Below are 23,819 nucleotides of genomic sequence, written 5' to 3'. Positions count from 1 at the left end.
GCAAGTAAGCACATGAAAAGTTGTTCAGTATTATTAGCCATCAGGAAAGAACTAAATTAAACTACAATTAGATATCACTACACATCTATCAGAATTGCTAAAATAAAATTAAAAAATAATGAAACCAAATGCTGGTGAGATGCAGAGAAACTGAATAACTCGTAGATTGTTGGTGGGAATGTAAAATGGTAGGGCACTCTGGAAAACAGTTTTGCAGTTTCTGGAAAACTAAACATGCAGTTACCCATATAATTTAGCAATTGTACTCTTGGGCATTTATCTGAGAATAAAGAAAATTTTGTTCACTCAGAACCTGTATTCAAATGTTTTAGCAGCTTTATTTGTAATGGTTCAAAACTGAAACAACCCCAGATATCCTTCAACGTGTGAATGATTAAACTGTGGAATATTTATACCATGGAATACTACCTAGGAAAGAACTGGTAATATACACAACAACCCAGATGAATTTCCAGATAAATTATGCTGTGTGAAAAAAGCCAATCCAAAAAGGTCACATCACATTATGAATTAGCTTATATAAGTATTCTTGAAATGATAAAATTCATGACATAAAACAGATTATGGTTTTCAGGGTTAAGGGATAGGGAGGAGAGGAGAGGAAAAGCAAGGGGCAAGGAAAGAGGTGGCTGTGGCTATGAAGAGTAACACCAAAGGATCCCTGTGGCGGAATTGTTATGTATCATGATTGGTCACATGAAGGTACAGAGATGATAATGTTGCTAAGAACTAATCACATGCACGTGAGTGCATGTAAAATAACATTGACAGATAAATGTTAAATGTTAAATTCCTGATTGGGATATTGTACTGTAGTTTTCAAGATGTTTTTCTTGGGGAACACTAGATGAAGAGTATGTTGAAAAGTAAAATTTAACTGAGTGAATTTGAAGATCTGATTGGGTTTATTCATTGAAGCATGAATCAGGCAGCATCTCATCTACAAATAGAAAGGATCTCCAAAGAGCTGTATGAATGAAAGGTTTTTATCCACAGAAGAGGACAGAAAGAGAAAGTTTTCTAACAAAAGATTGTGTCAGTCAAGATCACCTTCCTTTGGGGGAAGGGCATGCAGATGACTTCATTAGTACTGATCAAGTCATTTCAGAATGACTGGTTAAATGTCACATTCCTGGGAAAGGCTGAAACTGCAATTAGGTTAGATACTAAGTCTTGGTTTGCTGGCTTGAGGCTTAGCACAGGTGACTCCATTTTAGATCTTTTGTCTCTGTTGTTTCTTACAACTGTACGTGAGTCTACAGTTATCTTGAAATAGAAAAGTTAAAAAAAATATAAAGCATATATAAATTATATCAATACAAAACAAAAACCTAAACTGAGAAATGGAAAAATGGGAGAAAGATAAAGATCAAAATATCTGGTCAGAAATATTGCTTCTGAATGTATTAGTTTGAATAATACAAAATTGTCTATATTACACATCTTAACTTACTAAAATGGCAATTTCATGTCTCAAACTAAAAAAATTAAGTTTTGTTAAGAAATTGGCCATCTGTGGAAGAAAGGATGAGTAAGTGATACTTTATGTGGTTATTTGTAATGGAAGTATCACCATTCCATAATTTTATATTAGAGGGATAGTAAAAGTTCATTTTTCATATTCCTGAGAATAGTTTGGAGATTTTTTTTTTGTTGAAAAGACATGATCTCTTCAAAACAAAGAGAAACTAACAAACACTTAAGATTCTACCATAATCTTCCTAAGCCTATATATATTTGTGGAAGGTCTTAGAAGAGAAAAAGATCCAGGTTTATTGAAGTAATTGATATGGTACTTGATATATCAACAGTGAATTAAAATAGCATATTTTGAAACTCCAAATTCAAAAATATTTCTGGTAATCTTTCTGTATTTGTCTGCCTCGTGATCACTGTGGGATGAGGTTTCAAGGGCAACAGAGAAAAATAGCTGAAGCGTATTGCCTATGCCTCTTACATTATGCAGAGCTGTTTGTTCAGGGATGGCAATGACCACACTAACTCAGACACAGCACTGTGAATGATTTTGGCAAGTGTGGCAGAGAAACCCTAGGAAGGACGGGAGGGGCAGAAGAGTTTTCTCTTCTTCCCTTTGAGGTTCTCTGGCTGGTCTAATAATTAAATTGGTGTAAGACAGATTAACACTAGAATAACAAGAGTTTAATAACATGTATACTTCCTGTGTACATGGGAGGGACCAAGGAAAACTGAATAACTGCCCAAAATGGTTGAAGCCATCACCTTAAATACCATCTTCAGCTAAAGACAAAAGAAGGTGTTTGGGGTTGGGGTGTCAGTTATAGGAGCCTATTAGGAAAGGCACAATAAGCAAGGGTAAGGTTGTTATGCAGATTTAAGTATTTGGTTGTCTTCTCTTTTAATACGAGTTTCTAGAGATTTAAAGTCTCGCCCTTGTCTTGGCACATCAGGGAGATACTCTTCCAAATGGAGATTTCCATGTGTGCCTGGGTGACTCAGTCGGTTGAGCATCCAACTCTTGATTTTGGTTCAGATCATTGTCATGGATTGAGCCCCTTTTCAGGTTCCATGCTGAGCATGGCCCCTGCTTAAGATTCTCTCTCTCTCTCTCTCTCTCTCTCTCTCTCTCTCTCTGCCGCTCTCTTTTGCTCATGCACTCTTTCTCTCAAAACAACAACAACAACAAAAAACAAACAAAAAAACAAATGGAGATTTCCCTTATACATATATATGTTCTTACAAAAGGCTAATTTCTGCTTGGTTCTTGGATTTCTTCCTGTGTTTGCAATTTCTTAAAAATAACAAATTTAAAATAATATGTGTCGGGGCATATTTTGTGTGGCAAATTTTGCTTCTTTGTGGTTGCTTTGAGAAGTCAAGAAAGTCTAGTGCATAAGTGGGTTATTGCTTTGGGTACCAAAGAAGATAGGTACATACAGCACCATATCTGTACATAGAACACAGTTAATAGATTTTCATTTGCCTTCACCCACCCATTCTTGTTACTGGACAAGGGTCTGTTGCCTGGTGCTCAGCAAGCCAAATACTGACCCCAGTTTTGTGGCAGAGAAAAAGGGTTTTATTATAAGGCATCAAGCAAGAAAGTGAGAGAAAATTTCTCTGTCTGCCTCCCCGAAGGGCTGCAGTTGGGTATATATAAGGATAAGGGGTCAAGATGTCACAGGGTATGTAGGTTGAATGGAATAAGCTGATTGGATAAAAGGAAAAAGGGAGGTATTCTCTCTTCTGGGATTCATGTTCATTAAATAGCAGCATAAGAATGAGAGGTGTGGAGATCTCAGGGTATGTCATCACACAGATGTTACTTTTGTTCACTCTTGATGCCTTTTGTACAACCACAAGAATTCTTCCCATTTTGTTCTGTTCTCAGCTAGTCTTACCAGTGGTTGGTTGGCTTCTGCAAACCGGCTCCTAAATCGATCAGGTTAACCAGAGTTTCCTTACAGTAGAATGGCCAAGCATTTGTTAACTCAACATGTCAGTTTCCGTCTTAAATCCTTCACAGCTCCTTTTACTTTCACACACAGCAAAAGAAGAAATACACTGTTAAAATCAAAACCACTTAGAGCTTTTCACTGATATGACTTATATAAATGAGTCCACAAATGCCTATAAATTACTTATTGAAAGGGTGTAATACTTTATTATTAATTGCTTACATGTAACCCTTAGGTGGCTGACTACATAAGCATTCCAGGTACAAATAGTAACCTTAGTCCTTTGCCCATATCACTTGATCCGATTTTCATAATAGGGCCCTTGGGGAGCCCAGTTTACGTGTCAGTGGCTGGCCTCCCACCTTATACTTCTGTTCCAGAGAACAATTAGCAATTGCTGTGTTCAATTCATACCATATTTCCTTGATGTAATTAATGCCTTTTTTTCCCTGTTTTTATGATTATGGTATATACCTTCTTTTCTGAAATTTAAAATCTCCCCAAAGTTCCGTTTTATTTATTTAGATGAGGATCCGTGAGGTAGTTGGTGAAAAAATAAAAATTTTAATTTATTGTATGCCATCTCAGTCCAAAAAGAATTTGAAGTGGCTAATAGAGTGAATATATATACTTAAAAATAGAACATCATTTCCCTCTCTCTTTTTTCTCCTCCCATATGTTCATCTTGTTTTGTTTCTTAAATTCCACATATGACTGAAATTATATGATAATTGTCTTTCTCTGACTGACTTATTTTGCTTAGCATAATACATTCTAGCTCAATCCATGTTGTTTCAAATGGCAAGATTTCATTTTTTTTTGATGGCTGAGTAATATTTCATTGTATATATATATATATATATATATATATATATATATATATATATACACACACCACTTCTTCCTTATCCATTCATCAGTCAATGGACATTTGGGCTCTTTGCATAATTTGGCTATTGTTGATAATGCAGCTATAAACATTGGGTGCATGTACCCCTTCGAATCTGTATTTTTGTACCCTTTGGGTAAAAACCATGAGAGACTCGTAAAGGTAGGGAACAAATTGAGAGTTGATGGAGGGAGGTGGGTGGGGATGGGCTGGATGGGTGATGGATACTGATGAGAGCACTTGTAATGAGCACTGGGTGTTGTATGTAAGTGATGACCCACTGAATTCAACTCCTGAAACCAATATTGCACTGTCTGTTAGCTAACTAGAATTTAAATAAAAATTTGAAAAAAAAATAGAACATTATGACCAAAGATGAGTTGAAAGACAGATTTTATTCTATATATACACTAACATACAAACATTGTTGGTGTATATATTTGTGTTTCTTTTACAGAAGATAAAATTAACTTGTTAAAAATTTTCAAATGATCTGAAATTATATTTTTAAACAGATACTATCTTCATTTACTGATAAAGAACTCTTGGCATATGCAAAAGCTGGAGCAGTAGCTGAAGAGGTCTTAGCAGCAATTAGAACTGTGATTGCCTTTGGAGGACAAAAGAAAGAACTTGAAAGGTTTGAGTCTATTTTTTTAAGTTGCTAGAAATGTTAAGTTCTCTGTCATCTGATATGCCGTTCAGGTTGACAGTGTTGAGTATAAGGGTGTGTATGTGTGTGTGTATATTTTTTAATAGCTTCCTCGATGTCGTACAGCATAGCTAATATTCTGGAAAAGTTGTAATTTTAGTTGTATTCCTCTTATATCTGCTAATTCAAAACATTTTCTAGAATGTCTTAGGTGGGTAGTGACAATGAAATGGTTTCTTAAGGCTAACATATTTTATATATGATGATAATTTTCCCCATCAAGTTAATACTTGTTTCTCTAAGACTAAATGGGTATTTTGTGTAAGATCTAGGGAGACATTTTAATCTGTGGTTCATTTCCCCTCTTGCCCAGGCACCTAATCAGTTATGTGATGCTTTTGGAAGATAAAAATATAATTAAAAAGCACCTTTGTACAAAAGGTCAAAATCTTTATTATATGTTGTTTAGTATATTCTTGCATCTGTCCCTTTTTATTAGATTTATGAGAATGTAGATAGTAATTTATTGCAGTGTATAATATTCATCAGATCCATTGATTTCTAAACAGTGACAGACTTTATTTAAAATTGAATATATGGTATACTATTCTGATATTAGAGCATTTTAATGTTATGAACATATGTATATTTGGAAATTAGGAATAGTGAACTATATTGTTTGGAACATTATACATTGTTGGTAAAGCCATAAGAAAAACAAGGGAATTTTTATAAGTCAGAATAATAGTCCCCTCTGGGGGAGATGAGACATGGTTAATTAGATTAAGACTCATAGCAAGGGGCTTCTGTGGTTCTGGTGTGTTCTGTTTCTTGACCTCAGTTGTGTGCTGACATGGGTGTTAATGGCATAATTCTTTATAGTGTACCTATGTGTTTTTAGTATACTTGTGTTCATAATATATATTTCATACCCACAAAGATGCCCTCTGAGACTAAGCACCTACCATTGTTCAAAGGAAAGCAGTACTGTATTCTCTCTCAATTTTTGGTAAGGTTTTTGCTTTTGCCTTAAAGTATGTCTGACTAGTAAAATGAGAAGTCTTGCCTAATGGTCAAGCAAGTATCCAGTCAAATACAGCTTTCCTCTTTTGGAGCTTAAATTTTATCAAGGGGAGGGGAAAGGTGCAGATGATCACAAATAAACAAAATATCTAATATACCAGTTGGGTAAATATTATTTGGGGATATAAAATACTCTGTTAGAGTCATAGGGCATACTATTTAAAAGATGATTCAGAAAACTCTTTTCTGAATAGTTAATGTTTGAGCAAACACAGAGGGAAGTTTTGAGCTCAGATTCTTTTCCAGTTTTTCTCAGTGGAAAGGTAGACCAGAGAAAGAATATGTCCACCAACATAGGGAAACAAATACAGCTTTTCTGCTTCTGCCCAGTTTCTGAGCTGGGGGAAAGCATCTCCCCATAGAAATCAAAATCTCAAGACTCACTCTCCGGTGCCCTTAGGATCTGAATTTACAAAATTCTGTGAGCTAAGGAGTGCTGTCTCCCCAAAACTGAGTATTTCACATTAAAAACAAATCCTAGTTCCATGATACCACTAGAGTATCTGGTAGAAGAAATGAAAAACTGCTGAAGATTAACAAATGAAGCATCCAAATTAAGAAGTTAGAAAAAGAACAACAGAGTAAAGGAAGTATAAGAAATAATAAACAGCAAAAAACAATTGAATAGAAAATAAATGTTAAAAAGCAGAGGCTTGACAAATCCATAAACTAATTCTTTGAAAAGACTAATAACCAAGTATTTTGCAAGTTTAATCAGGAATAAAAAAAGTAATAATTGCTACAGATAAAAATACATTTTATTTTTAAAAAGTACAGCTTCATGGCTCAAGAACAGACACTCAGACCAGTGGAATAGAATAGAGAACCCAGAAATGGACCCACAAACGTATGGCCAACTAATCTTTGACAAAGCAGGAAAGAATATCCAATGGAATAAAGACAGTCTCTTCAGCGAGTGCTGCTGGGAAAACTGGACAGCGACATGCAGAATGAACCTGGACCACTTTCTAACACCATACACAAAAATAAACTCAAAGTGGATGAAAGACCTCAATGTAAGACAGGAAGCCATCAAAATCCTCGAGGAGAAAGCAGGCAAAAACCTCTTTGATCTTGCCCGCAGCAATTTCTTTTTTTTTTTTTTTTTTTTTTTTAATTTTTTTTTTCAACGTTTTTAATTTATTTTTGGGACAGAGAGAGACAGAGCATGAACGGGGGAGGGGCAGAGAGAGAGGGAGACACAGAATCAGAAATAGGCTCCAGGCTCCGAGCCATCAGCCCAGAGCCTGACGCGGGGCTCGAACTCACGGACCGCGAGATCGTGACCTGGCTGAAGTCGGACGCTTAACCGACTGCGCCACCCAGGCGCCCCGAGCAATTTCTTACTCAACATGTCTCTGGAGCCAAGGGAAACAAAAGCAAAAGTGAACTACAGGGACCTCCTCAAAATAAAAAGCTTCTGCACAGCGAAGGAAACAATCAGCAAAACTAAAAGGCAACCGACAGAATGGGAGAAGATATTTGGAAATGACATATCAGATAAAGGGTTAGTGTCCAAAATCTAAAAAGAATTTATCAAACTCAACACCCAAAAAACAAATAATCCAGTGAAGAAATGGGCAAAAGACATGAATAGACACTTCTCCAAAGAAGACATCTAGATGGCCAACCGACACATGAAAAAATGCTCCACATCACTCATCATCAGGGAAATACAAATCAAAACCACAATGAGATACCACCTGACACCTGTCAGAATGGCTAACATTAACAACTCAGGCAACCACAGATATTGGCGAGAATACAGAGAAAGAGGATCTCTTTTGCATTGTTGGTGGGAATGCAAGCTGGTGCAGCCACTCTGGAAAACACTATGGAGGTTTCTCAAAAAACTAAAAATGGAACTACCCTACGACCCAGCAATTGCACTACTAGGCATTTATCCAAGGGATACAGGTATGCTATTTCGAAGGGACACATGCACCCCCATGTTTATAGCAGCCCTATCAACAACAGCCAAAGTATGGAAAGAGCCCAAATGTCCATTGATGGATGAATGGATAAAGAAAGTGTGGTGTATATATATACATACACAATGAAGTATTACTCGGCAATCAAAAAGAGTGAAACCTTGCCATTTGCAACTATGTGGATGGAACTGGAGAGTATTATGCTAAGTGAAATTAATCAGAGAAAGACAAAAATTATATGGCTTCACTCATATGAGGACTTTAAGACACAGAACAGATGAACATAAGGGAAGGGAAGCAAGAATAATATAAAAACAGGGAGGGGGACAAAACAAAAGAGACTCATAAATATGGAGAACAAACTGAGGGTTGCTGGAGGGGTTGTGGGGGGGGGATGGGTTAAATGGGTAAGGGGCAATAAGGAATCTACTGAAATCATTGCTTCACTATATACTAACTAATTTGGATGTCAATTTTTAAAAATAAAAAAAGTTAAAAGTATAGCTTCATACTAATAAATTATAAAACCCTAATGAAGTAGACAATATCCTAGAAAAATATAGGCTAAAACTCTCACTTGAGAGGATGAAAACTTGAGTAGGCCAACAATCATTAAAGGAATTGAATCCAAAGTTTAAAATCTCTACTCCTGCCCTTATATACACACATAAACAAGCAAAACCCACAGAGTCCAGATAATTTCACAGAAAGGTTCTACTAAAACTTCATGAATGAGATAACTCTATCTCATAGAAATTGTTTCAGAGAATGGAAGAAATATATATAGCAAGTTGTGAGTTCATCTTATGAGGCTAGTGTAACTTTGATGCCAGAATAAGACAGATACGTGAGAAAGGAAAATTACAAAGCAGTTTAACCTAAAACATAGATGCAGAAGGTGTAGATAAATTATTAGCTAAACAAATCCATGTGAAAAATATCATCAGATTAAAGAAATCTTGAACTTACTGGCTTTATCCCATGAATGCAAAGATGGTTAACATTAGGAAATCTATTAATATAATTAGTCATATTAACAGACTGAAAGGAAGAAGCATTTTATATTAACAGATGGTGAAAAAGAATTAATTATGTATTATTCATGACAAAAACTCATAAAACCAGGAGTAATAATTGATTTTCTTGATTCAATAAAAAGTATATACCAGAGATGTATAGGAAGCATCATACTTAATGGTGCAATGTGAAAAGCATTCCTTAAAATGATGAATGAAACAAGTATGTCTGCTAGCATCATTTCTGTTTAGTGTTGAACTGGTTCTAGATAAGACCAAAGAAATAAGTAAGAGTAAGAATAATAAAAGGAAAAGAAAAAAAAGAAATAAAAGTTATAAGGATTGAAAACAAGAAGCAAAACTGTCATTATTCACAGATGGTATGATTGTATGCACAAAAATTCCAGTAGCCTCTGCAGACTAATAATATTCAGTGAGATCTCTGGGTACCTGATCACAATTCAGAGAAAATTGCTGTGAAGCAACAATGAATGATTAGAAAACATATAAAATGTCATTAATTCTAAGATGCACATTTTTCTCTCACAGTTCTGAAACTGAGATAAATCTTACAATCAATGCCATCTTATAGTTGCTGTGGGTCTGGATTGAAGTCAGTTCTTGCAGGATTTGTGTTTGCTTCTGCCATTCACTGGGGACACTATTAACCTGAGACCACCTTACATTAAATTATATGTCTAGGAGTTTTTGAACCACACTGGCAGTGTGAATTTATAGTTCAGACCTGCATGAGTAATTGCCTGTGGTTCTGATTCTCAGGGAGTTGTTTTTCCTCCCTTTACCTGATGCCAGGGTTGAGACATGCAAGTTCCCTTGCTGTCACTTTCCCTGGGGCATGTGCTTACTATACTGAGGCTGTAGCCCTTTGACTCCCAGCTGTATATGGAGTGTCCTATTTTTTTTATTAATTTTTTTAATGTTTGTTTATCTTAAAGAAAAACAGAGTGCGGATGGGGGACGAGCAGAAAGAGAGGGAGACACAGAATCCGAAGCAGGCTCCAAGCTCTGAGCTGTCAGTGTAGAGCCCGACACGGGGCTTGAACTCACGACCCATGAGATCATGGCCTGAGCCAAAGTCAGTTGCTTTGATTGACTGAGCCACCCTGGCGCCCCTGAAGTATGCTATTAAACTCCTTAATGCTACATAAAATAACAGAATAACACTAACTTCTTACAATTAATGACATCCTAAATTTGATGAATAGGATAATTTTTAAAAAGGTATTATTAGAAATAAAAATTATAATTATGTATGGGATGTAAATAACATTGGTAAGGAGAGAAAGGACATCATGATAGTCAAGTCCAATCTTCAGAACTTAGATAAATCTGATTATTTTAGTTCGGTAAAAGTTTAAATAAATTGAGGTGTTTGTTGTTGTTTTTAGTTTAACTGTTTTCATTAATTAGGCACAGTAAGGTTTTTTTTTTTTACCTAAAGAAGATGGGGATCAAATTTTTATTATAAGAATAAGCAAATGGGCGTACACAGCTGTTTTCAAAGATTCATTTTTTTGTGTGGCATCATTCATTCAGAAGACATTAGTTACTGGCATGTATCTTTGAAAGGACATTCTCTGCTGGCAAATTGGAAATTGGTTTTGCCTTTAAATAAAGAGTAGATTCAGGACTCCAACATGCTGGCATAAGTTTCTTTCCAGGTTGGCCATTTCTTGAAAGTTCATTCATTCAATAGTTTTAGCCAGTATCTACCACATGCACTGCACTAGGCTCTAGGTTTTCAGTAGTGAATTGGAAACGGAAAACCTTGTCCCTCTTATGATCCTTAGTCCAAAGAGTAAGATGGAGAAGAAGGGAAGGAAAGAAAGTAGAAAAGAAGGTAAAAAAGAAATCATTGATGAAATTAATTAAATTATCAACCTTTAAAAAAATTTTTTTAACGTTTTATTTATTTTTGAGACAGGGAGAGACAGAGCATGAACAGGGGAGGGTCAGAGAGAGGGAGACACAGAATCTGAAACAGGCTCCAGGCTCTGAGCTGTCAGCACAGAGCCCGACGCGGGGCTCGAACTCACGGACCGCGAGATCATGACCTGAGCTGAAGTCGGCTGCTTAACCGACTGAGCCACCCAGGCGCCCCAGACCTTTAAATTGTACTATGAAAGAATCAAGGAGTGTGCTGTAATAGCAAGGAGGGAAAATTTACTTTAAATATGGCAGTCAGGGAAGGCTGTGGCAGTCACGTCCTCTCTGAGGATATTTCATCTAGGCTGAGACTTGAGGGATTAGGAAAAGCCTGCCCTGGTGGGATTAGGGATAGAAGAGTCTTCCAAATTTCCCGAGGTGGCAGAGTTTGATGTATTCTAGAAAATACCACGAATGAGGCTTACATGCCTGGAGCTATGTTGAGTGAGGGGAGATGGAAAGGCTTTTGAAGGAAGCGGCGGTTATGGTGAGGAGGTAGGATTTTACTCCAAGGGCTCAGGGTTTTAACAAAGGAATGAGTATCCACATAATATGTTAACATCATTTCTCTGTGTGTAATTGGTTTGGTGATTGGAGGAGAGCAGTTAAAGATTGGAAACAGGGACCAGCTGTGGTTGTAGCCCAGGTGAAAAGGCTTATGGTGGCCTGAGGTAGACCGCAGGCAAGAGAGGGGAGAGAAGTACCTAGATTTCGGATATAATTTGGAAGTAGGATTGCTAAAATTATATTTAGACGAAATGTAACCCTTCAGTTTTCTTTTTAGTTCTTTCCCTTCCTTTCTCTGCTTCTGCATTGACAGGTAATTAAGGTCTTAGTTTGACTTTCTCTCCCAATTAACAGGTGCAGGAGGAAGCTGGCTTTCTTGGAAAGGAAATTTAACGAGAGTTTAAAAGGAAATTCAACTCAGTAGTATAAGAATAGCTTTATTCTCCTAATTTTAAAATGATATTTTCCTCTCTTGTGTATGTCCTACCTGTTAGTATTTATTTCTCTTGCTTAACTAAAATTGTTTCTTGCTCTTGTAAGTGGCTGTTTATATCACTGATGTATATTTTCATAATATTTAAGAATTTTTTTTCAAAATATCATTGTTTTTGTTGTGTATCTTTAATCCATTCTAGGAGTGTCACTTTAATTACCATTCTCATACTAATGCTTTTAATGAGTAGATTTGATTATCTGGTTTTATAGTGTGGTATTTTTATTAAAATGCTAATCAAAAAGCCTATATAAAAGTATTGTCGATTTCTCCTTCCTCCTTACCCTCTTCCTTTTTTCATTTTCTTTTCTGGTATCTAAATGATTTTCTTCCTTGTTGTTGCTTCTTCCTGTGAAAGTGTTTCCTCTGGCTGCATGGTACCACAACATGTCATTGAAATGATTTCTGCATTAGTCTCGGTAAGCAAGAACTGATGTAAAGGAAATAACAATAAAGGTGTGGGTTATGTGCATTAAAGTTCCTTATTTGTAATCATGTATTGTCCATGCCTGGTAATGTCTTTTGTCTCGGTCAACTCAAAAAGTGGGAAATAGACAGATAGATAGATCAACCATTGAAACACGTTACTCAAAAATAATGTTTTTGTTCAAAGATTATAAGTGGCAAGTTAGGGTTTTTTGCAGAGAGAAACTCTAATAATTTACTATTTTATTACTCTAAAGTTCTGTTTAAGTTCCGTCTTTAGTAGACATAGTAGTCATGTAAATTGCATTTGTCATGCTTTTAATTAGTACAGTAGCTAGTTAAAAAAAGTCATGAAGGCAAGAAAGAAGGCATGCTCTTACCGGAGCAAGACTTTACCTTGGCTGTACATTCCAACTAACAGAATGAATCCTCCAAAGAAAATATAATACTACATAATATTTATGTAGTTATGCTTTTACAGATCAAAGACCTCAACATATGAATTCTATATGGAAGTAAGTTCTTTCATTTCAGTAGCTATGAACTTTTTCCTCCTGCAAGGCAATGTTCTAAATTCCCAGGGAGATATGATTAAAAAGGATGAAGACAGATTTAAGACTCAATTATAATCTATCCTATTTCTCTAATAATTTTACATTGATTATATATTTACAGAGATTCTTAAGAAAAGAGACATGGAGATAAGCTAATGGAGCCCACATAAAAAAAAGAAGAAGAATTTTCCTTAATGTTTCCTTAAACATTCAGAGATTTAAGGGATTTCCTTGTGGTGGGCACTTTCTAGCATTATATCTGCTTTTTATTATTTAATTTAAAAGATGTGCAGATTATGAAGGAAAAACAGATGTTTTCATAGCTTCTATTTTTGTCTTGACTATGAAATAATGCAAATTCTGGAAGTTTTGCTAAACATAATTTCCCTTATTTCACTATTGTTAAGGCCAGAAAGAACCTTTTGTAACACTTTCCCCCAAATTATTTAATCTCTGTAATCCTCAGTTTACTCTTTTACAAGAAGGGATTAATATAATACTAACATCATAGGGTCAACATGTGGACAAAAGGAGAAAATACATGTAAAACACCTACCAACAGGGCTGGGCACATTCTAAGTACTTCATAACCATCATGTTATCTTGGCTCATTTCTTATGATTTATGAGTATTTGTGATAGTTTTTGTTATTTCTCCCAGGTACAACAAAAACTTAGAAGAAGCTAAAAGAATTGGGATAAAGAAAGCTATCACAGCCAACATTTCTATCGGTATTGCTTTCCTGTTGATCTATGCATCATACGCCCTGGCATTCTGGTACGGGACCTCCTTGGTCCTCTCCCATGAATATTCTATTGGACAAGTACTCACTGTAAGTGATGTTTTGTTAAGAAGTGAATCTCTCATAAAAACTTCAGTGAAGTTGAGTGGTGTTGGCTTGAATGATGTTGGAGAATAGATTTTGAAGAACTATTAATACAAAGAGTCATGTGCTACTAGATTAAAAGTGGAAAGGCAATTAGATGTATTGAGTAACCAATGTTGTCTTTTTTGCAGATCCCTTGCGCAGTTTTTTCTTGCAGCCTAAATAATGCTAACATTACTAATCTCTGTAGCATGAACTTTCATTTGTTGAGATTATTTCTTTGTGTCAGGCTCAATGCTAAGCATTTTGATTTTATTTTCTGATTTACTCTTCACAGCAACAAATGGCAAAATACACAGTTTAACTATTTTTCAAATTCTTTTGAATGACAGCTAGTCCAACTTGCGAAATTATGGAAGTATTAATTGTTACCCGTCCTTAAAAAATTCTGTTTAGAGGTTCTCTGCCTTACAGACCTTTGTACAAGCACAGAAAGCTTGCCATTGATGTTACCCTTTTTTATTTAAAAATGGTGAAATGGTTCATAAACCAAGCTCAATCTGTATCTTGATCTAATAAAGCACATAGTTAGAAGAGTGACCCAGTTCCTTTTTCGTAGGCCAAGCACAGGTATATTGTTAGTACCCAGACCATATTTTGTTAAGTCCCTTAAAATACTTCAGGAACCAGATTTGTAATGTGGATATAATAATTGTCTCATCCAAAAGGTGCAAGGCTATTTAGTTAAGAATGGCTTTTAACAAAAGGCTTTTATTAGGATAGTAATGTTGGTGAACCTAGGTTGCAATAAGAAATGTGTTCTACTTAATTGTAATGCCGATAAGCAGTTTAAAATCCTGTGTTCACTGATCCTAGATCTGCCTCACAAACTGGAAGTGTGCAGAATATGAGTAAGAACATGGGATTTGAAATCAGGCTGACTTGGTTCAAATTCCAGCTGTGCCACTTACTAGCTGTGTGGTTTGGGGTAGCCACCTAGACTTCAAGTTTATGCTACCTCTTTTGCCAGATGAAAATGGCAGGAATACTTTGCCATAACTTTTCAGTGTAGTTGTAAGTCCTAACATGAGAAAATGAATATAGAATCACTTAGCAAAACTCCTTCTGGGTAAATTATTGGGTAATATAATATCTGTGTGACTTAGAAAGAAATGAATAGTGATACTAGTTGCCTGTAACCCTGAAGAAAAACATTTTCATTTTGGCAAAATGAAAAATAGAAAACCTGTTTATCAGACCTCAAAGGGAACACAGTCTGTTAGAAGGAAAGAAGACAACCCGATAAAGAATAATGCCCTAGATGTATGCTTTATCATTTACAAAATGTTTTCATATATACTGTTTCATTTGATACAACTCTGAGGTTGCCAGGTAAGGAAAACAGACAGAATCCTGCGTACTTTTGCAAATTTGGACCTTGGTTTTCTAACACTCCTATTGATGTTTGTCTCCCCTCTACCCTGCTGATGATCTAAACCAAACTTCTTAGCCATTAAATAAATATATACTAGAATTATTATTATATTTTGGTCCTGTGGAATTTATATCATTGTTTCACTGAGCAAGTAAGACTAATTCTGCATTATAAATCAAAAAAATATTTAGGGGCGCCTGGGTGACTCAGTCAGTTGAGCATCCGACTTCAGCTCAGGTCATGATCTCACACAATCTCTATACTGACAGCTCAGAGCCTGGAGCCTGCTTTAGACTCTGTGTCTCCCTCTCTCTCTGCCCCTCCCCTGCTCACACCCTGTCTCCTCCCTCCCTCTCTCTCTCTCTCTCAACAATAAATAAATAAATAAATAAATAAATAAATAAATCAAAAGTTAAAAAATTTTTTAAAAGTATTTAAATTGTTAAAATGTTTTTAACACCCAGTATTCGTAAGTTGCCTTGCCATTTCAAAATTTAATTAGCTGAAAAAAATAAAAATAACATTTAATTAGCTATGTTAGAAGGAAGATGTATGGAAAAAAATGTAATAAACACTAAGTAACTTGATGATTTTCCTTCACATTCTTCAGGTTTTCTTTTCTGTATTAATTGGGGCTTTTAGTGTTGGACAGGCATCCCCAAGCATTGAAGCATTTGCAAATGCAAGAGGAGCGGCTTATGAAATCTTCAAGATAATTGATAATGTAAGTTTGGGCTAGCCATTGATACATCTCTCTAAATGTTTTTCTAATTAAAAGTCAGCCTCTTTATCGCTTTATCCAACTCTCCACAAAAACCTTCTGAAATTTTATTCTGTTTAGAAACCAAGTATTGACAGCTATTCGAAGAACGGACACAAACCAGATAATATTAAGGGAAATCTGGAGTTCAAAAACGTTCACTTCAGTTACCCATCTCGAAAAGAAGTTAAGGTACAATGATAAATGATTCATGAGCGATTCCACCATGTATTGGATGAGGAGTCTCTGATACTTTCTTTTAGTGATTTTAAAGAAATGTATATTTAACCCTAGGTTTGACTTGAACTGTCAATTCATAGTCCCAATATCTGTGTATTGCCCTTAAGTTTATTTCTCATTCATTCTGTTAGATCTTGAAGGGCCTCAACCTGAAGGTTCAGAGTGGGCAGACAGTGGCCCTGGTTGGGAACAGTGGCTGTGGGAAAAGCACGACAGTGCAGCTGATGCAGAGGCTCTATGACCCCACAGATGGCATGGTGAGGTGACTCTTGCTGAACTAGATGCTGCAGCAATCAGCAGTTACCATTGCAGATTTCACATTAAAAATCTGCAGTGCATGGAAATCACACTTACTTTTTATTTCAGGTCAGTATTGATGGACAGGACATTAGGACCATAAATGTGAGATATCTTCGGGAAATCATTGGTGTGGTGAGTCAGGAACCTGTGTTGTTTGCCACTACAATAGCTGAAAACATTTGCTATGGCCGTGAAAATGTCACCATGGAGGAGATTGAGAAAGCTGTCAAGGAAGCCAATGCCTATGACTTTATCATGAAACTCCCTAATGTAAGTCTTCCTTGATCTTTGCCATGCTAGAGATTCAAAGAATAGAATGCTGACTAATGCCTAAGAAGTTAGGAATCTACTAAAAAAATAGATGATCCTTCTAAGAAGAAAGATCAAAATTCCTTCAGATTTTCAAGCTCTAGCACCATCAACTAGTAGTAGGCATATTTGTAAAAAATGGTGTTGGTTATTGCTAAATTTTAAGGAACTGGACTGTATTACCTGTGGGCCTTGGATTGTTTATGGGATTACTTCCCATCTTAAAATGTGACCTGAGATAGCTTGTTCTTTTGCTAACCGCCTTTATCTTCTGTGTTGTAGAAATTTGATACCCTGGTTGGAGAGAGAGGGGCCCAGCTGAGTGGTGGACAGAAACAGAGAATCGCCATCGCTCGGGCCCTGGTTCGCAACCCCAAGATCCTCCTGCTGGATGAGGCCACATCAGCCTTGGACAGTGAAAGTGAAGCAGTGGTTCAGGTGGCCCTGGATAAGGTCTGTGAGCCTCAATTCACACTGACTTGATTCATGAGCATAATACTATTTTTAAAAAGGGACATTTCCAATGACTCCTAAAGTGATCTTTTAAGCTATCAAAATGAAATCTTCAGTCCTATTTGGACCTATTCATTTAATTTCTATTTATCTCCTTTTTAAAGTAGAAATGAACAAATTTTGACTGAATGGTACTTGGGAATTTTTTAAACAATGAGAAATACAGATTCAAATGAAAATTGGTCTTCATTGCAATCTTGAAAATTTGACTTTAGAGATAACCCAGTTATTTAGACTTTCTGTTTTGTCAACAAGAGGAAAATATAATTTGAAGTTTCACATTTAATTTCCAAGATGTAAATACCTATTGAAGACTACCGGAAATGAGAAACCCCTTGTCCACAGAGAACTGATGATGTTGGAAACTTACGTGGGCCATGAAAATTCCTTGACTGTCAACAGGGTTTGACCTTCCTGCATTCCCTGAGTTCACATGACTTGTTCACAAAATTAGATTTGAGTGTACTGTGCCAGTCTTGTGTGCTTGGTCTCTGGCATGTATTGGTAACCAGGCTAGTTCTGTGAGGACAAGGAATGTGAAGACCTTTTTTTAAGTTTTTATTTAAATTCCAGTTAGTTAACCTACAGTATAATATTAGTTTCAGGTATACAATATAGTGATTTAACACTTCCATATATCTGGTGCTCATCAAAATAGTGCTCTCCTTAATCCCCATCACCCATCCCCCAACAACCTCCCACAACCCTCAGTTTGTTCTCCATAGTTAAGAGTCTGTTTCTTAGTTTGCCTCCCTCTCTTTTTCTCTTTGCTTGTTTGATTTGTTTGTTAAATTCCACATTTGAGTGAAATCACATGGTGTTTGTCTTTCTCTGACTGAATTTCATTTAGCATAATGCTCTTCACCTCCATCCATGTCATTGCAAATGGCAAGATTTCATTCTTTTGTATGGCTGAATAATATGCCATTGTATATATATACCACATCTTCTTTACCTTTTCATCTGTTGATGGATACTTTTTGGCTATTTCCATAATTTGGCTATTATAGCTAATACTACTGTAAACATTGGGGTGCATGTATCCCTTTGAATTAGTATTTGTGTATCCTTTGGGTAAATGCCTAGTAGTGCACTTGCTGGATCATAGGGTAGTTCTATTTTTAATTTTTTGAGGAACCTCCATACTGTTTTCCACAGTGGCTGCACTAGTTTGCATTCCCACCAGCAGTGCTAGAGGATTTCTTTTTCTCAGCATCCTCACCAACACCTGTTGTTTCTTGTGTTGTTGATTTTAGCCATTCTGACAGGTGTGAGGTAATGGCTCACTGTGATTTTGATTTGTATTTCCTTGCTGATAAGTGATATTAAGCATCTTTTCATGTGTCTGTTGGTCATCTGGATGTCTTCTGTGGAAAAATGTCTTTTCATGTCTTCTGCCCATGTTTTAATTGGATTATTCATTTTTTTGAGTGTTGAGTTTTATAAATTGTTTATATATTTTGGACACTAACCTTTATCAGATATGCCATTTGCAAATAACTTCTGCCATTCTGTAGGTTGCCTTTTTTGTTTATTGTTCCCTTTGCTATGCAGAAGCTTTTTATGTAAGCTTAAGTCCTGTTAGTTAAGTCCTGTTAGTTCATTTTTGCTTTTGTTTCCTTTGGCTGAGGAGACATGTCTAGAAAGAAGTTGCTGTGGCCAGTGTCAAAGAGGTTACTACCTGTTGTTGCTCTAGGAATTTTATGGTTTCAAGTTTCAAATTTAGGTCTTTAATCCATTTTGAATTTATTTTTGTGTTGGTGTAAGAAAGTGGTCGACTTTAATACGTTTGCATGTGGTTATTTATCCAGTTTTCCCAAAACCATTTGTTAAAGAAATTGTCTATTTCCTGTTCGATATTCTTTCCTGCTTTGCTGAAGATTAATTGAGCATATAGTTGTGTGTTCATTTCTGGGTTTTCTCTTCTGTTCCATTTATCTTTGTGTCTGTTTTTGTGCCAGTACCATCCTGTTTTGATCACTACAGCCTTGTAATATAACTTGAAGTCTGGAATTGTGTTGCTTCATGCTTTGCTTTTCTTTTTCAAGGTTGCTCTGCCTATTTGGGGTCTTTTGTGGTTCCCTATACATTTTAGGATTGTTTGTTTTAGCTCTGTGAAAAATGCTGTTGGTGTTTTCATAGGGATTGCATTAAATCTATAGATTGTTTTGAGTAATACAGACATTTTGACACTGTTTGTTCTTTCAATTCATGAGCATGGACTGTTTTTCCATATCCTTGTGTCATATTCAGTTTGTTTTATTGGTGTTTATAAAGTTTCAGGGTACAAGTCTTTCACCTCTTTGGTTAGATTTATTCCTAGGTATCTTACTGGTTTGGGTGCAATTGTATATGGATGATTCCTTTTCTGATGTTTCATTATTGATATATAGAAATGCAGCAGATTTCTGCATGTTGATTTTGTATCCTGCAACTTTACTGAATTCATGTATCAGTTCTAGCAGTTTTTTGGTAAAGTCTTTTGGGTTATATAGAATATTATGTCGTCTGCAAGTAGTTTTACTTCTTCCTTACCAGTTTGGATGCTGTTTATTTCTTTGTGCTGTCTGATTGCTGTTGCTAGGACTTCCAGTACTATGTTAAATGATAGTGGTGAGAGTAGACATGTCTGTCTTGTTCCTGACCATAGAGAAAAAATTCAGTTTTTTCCCACTGAGGATGATATTAGCTGTGGGTTTTTCTCTTTTTTTAAGTTTATTAATTTTATTTTGAGAGAGACAAAGTGAGAGAGAGAGAGAGAGAGCAAGAGTGCAAGCGGGGGGAGGGACAGCAAGAGAGGAAGGAGAGAGAATCCCAAGCAGTCTCCTCACTCTCAGCACAGAGCCTGATGTGGGACTTCAACTCACGAACTGTGAGATCATGGCCTGAGCTGAAACCAAGAGTCAGATGCTCAACCAGCTGAGCCACCCAGGTGCTCCAGCTGTGGGTTTTTCATATATGGCCTTTATTATGTTGAGGTATATTCCCTCTAAACCTACTTTGTTCAGGGCTTTTTACCATGAATGGATGTTGTACTTTGTCAAATGTTTTTTTTTAATCTATTGAAATTATCATATGGTTCTTTTCTTTTATTAATGTGGGGTATCGTGTTGATTGATTTGAGAATATTGAACTACCCTGAGTAAATCCCACTTGATTGTGGTGGATGACTTTTTAACGTATTGTTGAATTTGGTTTGCTAGTATTTTATTGAGAATTTTTATATCCATGTTCATCAGGGATATTGACCTGTAGTTCTGTTTTTAGTGGAGTCCTTATCTGGTTTTGGTATCAGGATAATGCTGCCCTCATAGAATGAATTTGGAAGTTTTCCTCCCTTTTCTATTTTTGGAATAGTTTGAGAAGAATGGGTATTAATTCTTCCTTAAATGTTTACTGGAAATCACCTCTGAAGCCACCTGGCCCTGACTTTGTTTGTTGGGAGTTTTTTGATTACTGATTAATTTCTTTGCTGGTTACAGTCTGTTCAAGTCTTCTATTTCTTCCTGTTTCAGTTTTGGTAGTTTATATATTTCTAGGAATTTATCCATTTCTTCCAGGTTGTCCAAATTGTTGACATATAGTTTTTTATAATATTCTCTTATAATTGTCTTTCTGTGTTGTCGGTTGTTATTTTTCCTTTCTCATTTGTGATTTTATTTATTTAGGTCCTTGCTCTTTTCTTTTTGATAAGTCTGGCTAGAGGTTTATGAATTTTATTAACTTTTTCAAAGAACCAGCTCTTGATTTCATTGACCTAGTCTGTGGTTTCCTATATCATTTATTTCTGATCTAGTCTTTATTATTTCCTTCCTTCTAAGGCTCTAGGTTTCATTTGTTGTTCTTTTTCTACCTCCTTTAGGTGTCAGAGTAGGTTGTTTATTTGGGATTTTTCTTGCTTTTGAAATAGGCCTGTATTGCTATATACTTCCCTCTTAGAACTGCTTTTGCTGCATCCCAAAGGTTTGGGACTTCTGTGTTTTCATTTTTATTTTTTTCCATGTATTTTTAAATTTCTTCTTTGATTTCCTGGTTGACTCATTCATTGTTTGGTAGCGTGTTGTTGAGCCTCCATGTGTTTGTGGTCTTTTCAGATTTTTTCTTATGATTGACTTTATTTCTTAGTGTTGTGGTCAGAAAAGGTGCATGGTATGATTTCAATGTTTCTGTGTTTGTTGAGGTTTTTTTTTGTTGTTGTTGGCTAATATGTGAACTATTCTGGAGAATGTTCCATGTGCACTTGAAAAGAATATGTATTCTGCTGTTTTAAGATGAAATGTTCTGAATATATCTGTTAAATCTATCTAGTCCAGTGTGTCATTCAAAGCCATTGTTTCCTTGTTTATTTTCAGTTTAGATGATCTGTCCATTGATGTAAGTGGGTGTTAAAGTCCCTTACTATTATTATGTTATTTCAGTTAGTTCCTTTATGTTTGTTATTAATTGTTTTATATATTTGGGTGCTTACATGTTGGGTGCGTAAGTATTTGTAATTGTTATATCTTCTTGTTGGATTGTCCCCTTTATGATTATATAATACCCGTCTTTGCCTCTTTTTTCAGTCTTTGTTTTAAAGTCTGGTTTATCCACTCTGGAAAACAGTGTGGAGGTTACTCAGAAAATTAAAAATAGACCTACCCTATGACCCAGCAATAGCACTGCTAGGAATTTACCCAAGGGATACAGGAGTACTGATGCATAGGGGCACTTGTACCCCAATGTTTATAGCAGCACTCTCAACAATAGCCAAATTATGGAAAGAGCCTAAATGTCCATCAACTGATGAATGGATAAAGAAATTGTGATTTATATACACAATGGAGTACTACGTGGCAATGAGAAAGAATGAAATATGGCCCTTTGTAGCAACATGGATGGAACTGGAGAGTGTTATGCTAAGTGAAATAAGCCATACAGAGAAAGACAGATACCGTATGTTTTCCCTCTTATGTGGATCCTGAGAAACTTAGCAGAAACCCATGGGGGAGGGGAAGGAAAAAAAAAAAAAAGGAGGTTAGAGTGGGAGAGAGCCAAAGCATAAGAGACTCTTAAAAATTGAAAACAAACTGGGGCGCCTGGGTGGCTCAGTCGGTTAAGCGTCCGACTTCGCTCAGGTCACGATCTCGCGGTCCGCAAGTTCGAGCCCCGCGTCGGGCTCTGGGCTGATGGCTCAGAGCCTGGAGCCTGCTTCTGATTCTGTGTTCCCCTCTCTCTCTGCCCCTCCCCCGTTCATGCTGTGTCTCTCTCTGTCTCAAAAATAAATAAACGTTAAAAAAAAAAAAATTAAAAAAAAAAAAAAAAATTGAAAACAAACTGAGGGTTGATGGGGGGTGGGAGGGAGGGGAGGGTGGGTGATGGGTATTGAGGAGGGCACCTTTTGGGATGAGCACTGGGTGTTGTATGGAAACCAGTTTGACAATAAACTTCATATATTGAAAAAATAAATAAAGTCTGGTTTATCCAATATAAGTATTGCTACTCTGGCTTTCTTTTGATATCCATTTATGTGATAAATGTTTCTCTACCTCCTCACTTTCAATCTGTAGGTGTCTTTGGTTCTAAAATGAGTCTCTTGTAGGCAGCATATAGATGGATCTTATTTTTTTTATTCATTCTGACACCCTGAGTCTTTTGATTGGAGTGTTGAATCCATTAACATTCAAAGTAATTATTGATAGAGATGTATTTAATGCCATTTTATTACTTGTTTTGTCATTGTTTCTAGAGGTTTTCTCTGATCCTTTTTTGTCTTTGTCACTTTTGGTCTCTTTGTTGCACTCAAAGAGTACCCTTTAATATTTCTTGCAGGGCTTTTTTAGTGGTCACAAACTCCTTTAGTTTTTGTTTGTCTGGGAAACTCTATCTCTCCTTTTGTTCTGAATGGTAGCCTTGCAGAATAGAGTATTCTTGGCTGCAGATTTGTCCCTTTCAGTGCTTAAATATATCCTGGCACTCCTTTTTGACTTCCCAAGTTTCTGTTGAGAGATCTCCAGCTAGTCTTATGGGTTTTCCCTTGTAAGTTAACACTTTTTTTCTTGCTGCCTTTAAGATTTTTTTTTATCACTGTATTTTGCAAATTTAATTACAGTGTGTCTTGGTGTTGGCCTGCTTTTGTTGATTTTAATAGGAATTCTTTTTGTCTTTTGGATTTGGATGTCTGGTTTTGTTGTTGTTGTTGTTGTTAGATTAGGGAATTTTTCTGCTATTATTTCTTGAAATAATTTTTCTGCCCCCTTTTCTCTTCCTCTCCTGGGACTCCTATAATAGGAATGTTACTATGTCTGATGGAGTCACTGAGTTCCCAAAGTCTGTTCTCATATTCCACAATTCCTTCTCTTTTGTTCAGCTTTATTATTTTTCATTATTTTGTTTTCTAGGTCACTAGTTCATTCCTTTGATTCTTCCAGCCTGCTGTTCATCGCATCAAACCTGTTTCTAATCTCTGTGGTAGGGATCTCCCTGAAATCTTCTTTTCTCAAG

The 23,819-nt window shown here is 36.1% G+C and overlaps 1 protein-coding gene across 2 annotated transcripts in view; it reads left to right on the top strand.

Moving 5' to 3' along the window:
- The window catches only part of ABCB1 (ATP binding cassette subfamily B member 1), a 116,400-nt gene that overhangs the window by 45,062 nt on the left and 47,519 nt on the right, over nucleotides 1-23,819 (top strand). For both annotated transcript variants that reach the window (XM_078442508.2, XM_078442509.2), the window contains 7 exons: nucleotides 4,863-4,987; nucleotides 13,617-13,788; nucleotides 15,828-15,941; nucleotides 16,059-16,169; nucleotides 16,349-16,474; nucleotides 16,584-16,787; nucleotides 17,109-17,279. In XM_078442508.2, coding sequence (XP_078298634.1) covers nucleotides 4,863-4,987; nucleotides 13,617-13,788; nucleotides 15,828-15,941; nucleotides 16,059-16,169; nucleotides 16,349-16,474; nucleotides 16,584-16,787; nucleotides 17,109-17,279 — 1,023 coding nt within the window. The remainder of the gene's footprint in view (nucleotides 1-4,862; nucleotides 4,988-13,616; nucleotides 13,789-15,827; nucleotides 15,942-16,058; nucleotides 16,170-16,348; nucleotides 16,475-16,583; nucleotides 16,788-17,108; nucleotides 17,280-23,819) is intronic.

This window comes from Panthera onca, chromosome A2 (assembly GCF_046562875.1).
Source record: "Panthera onca isolate mPanOnc1 chromosome A2, mPanOnc1 haplotype 2, whole genome shotgun sequence".
Classification (NCBI taxonomy): Eukaryota; Metazoa; Chordata; class Mammalia; order Carnivora; family Felidae; genus Panthera; species Panthera onca.
This window is presented reverse-complemented; position numbering and strand designations above follow the sequence as displayed.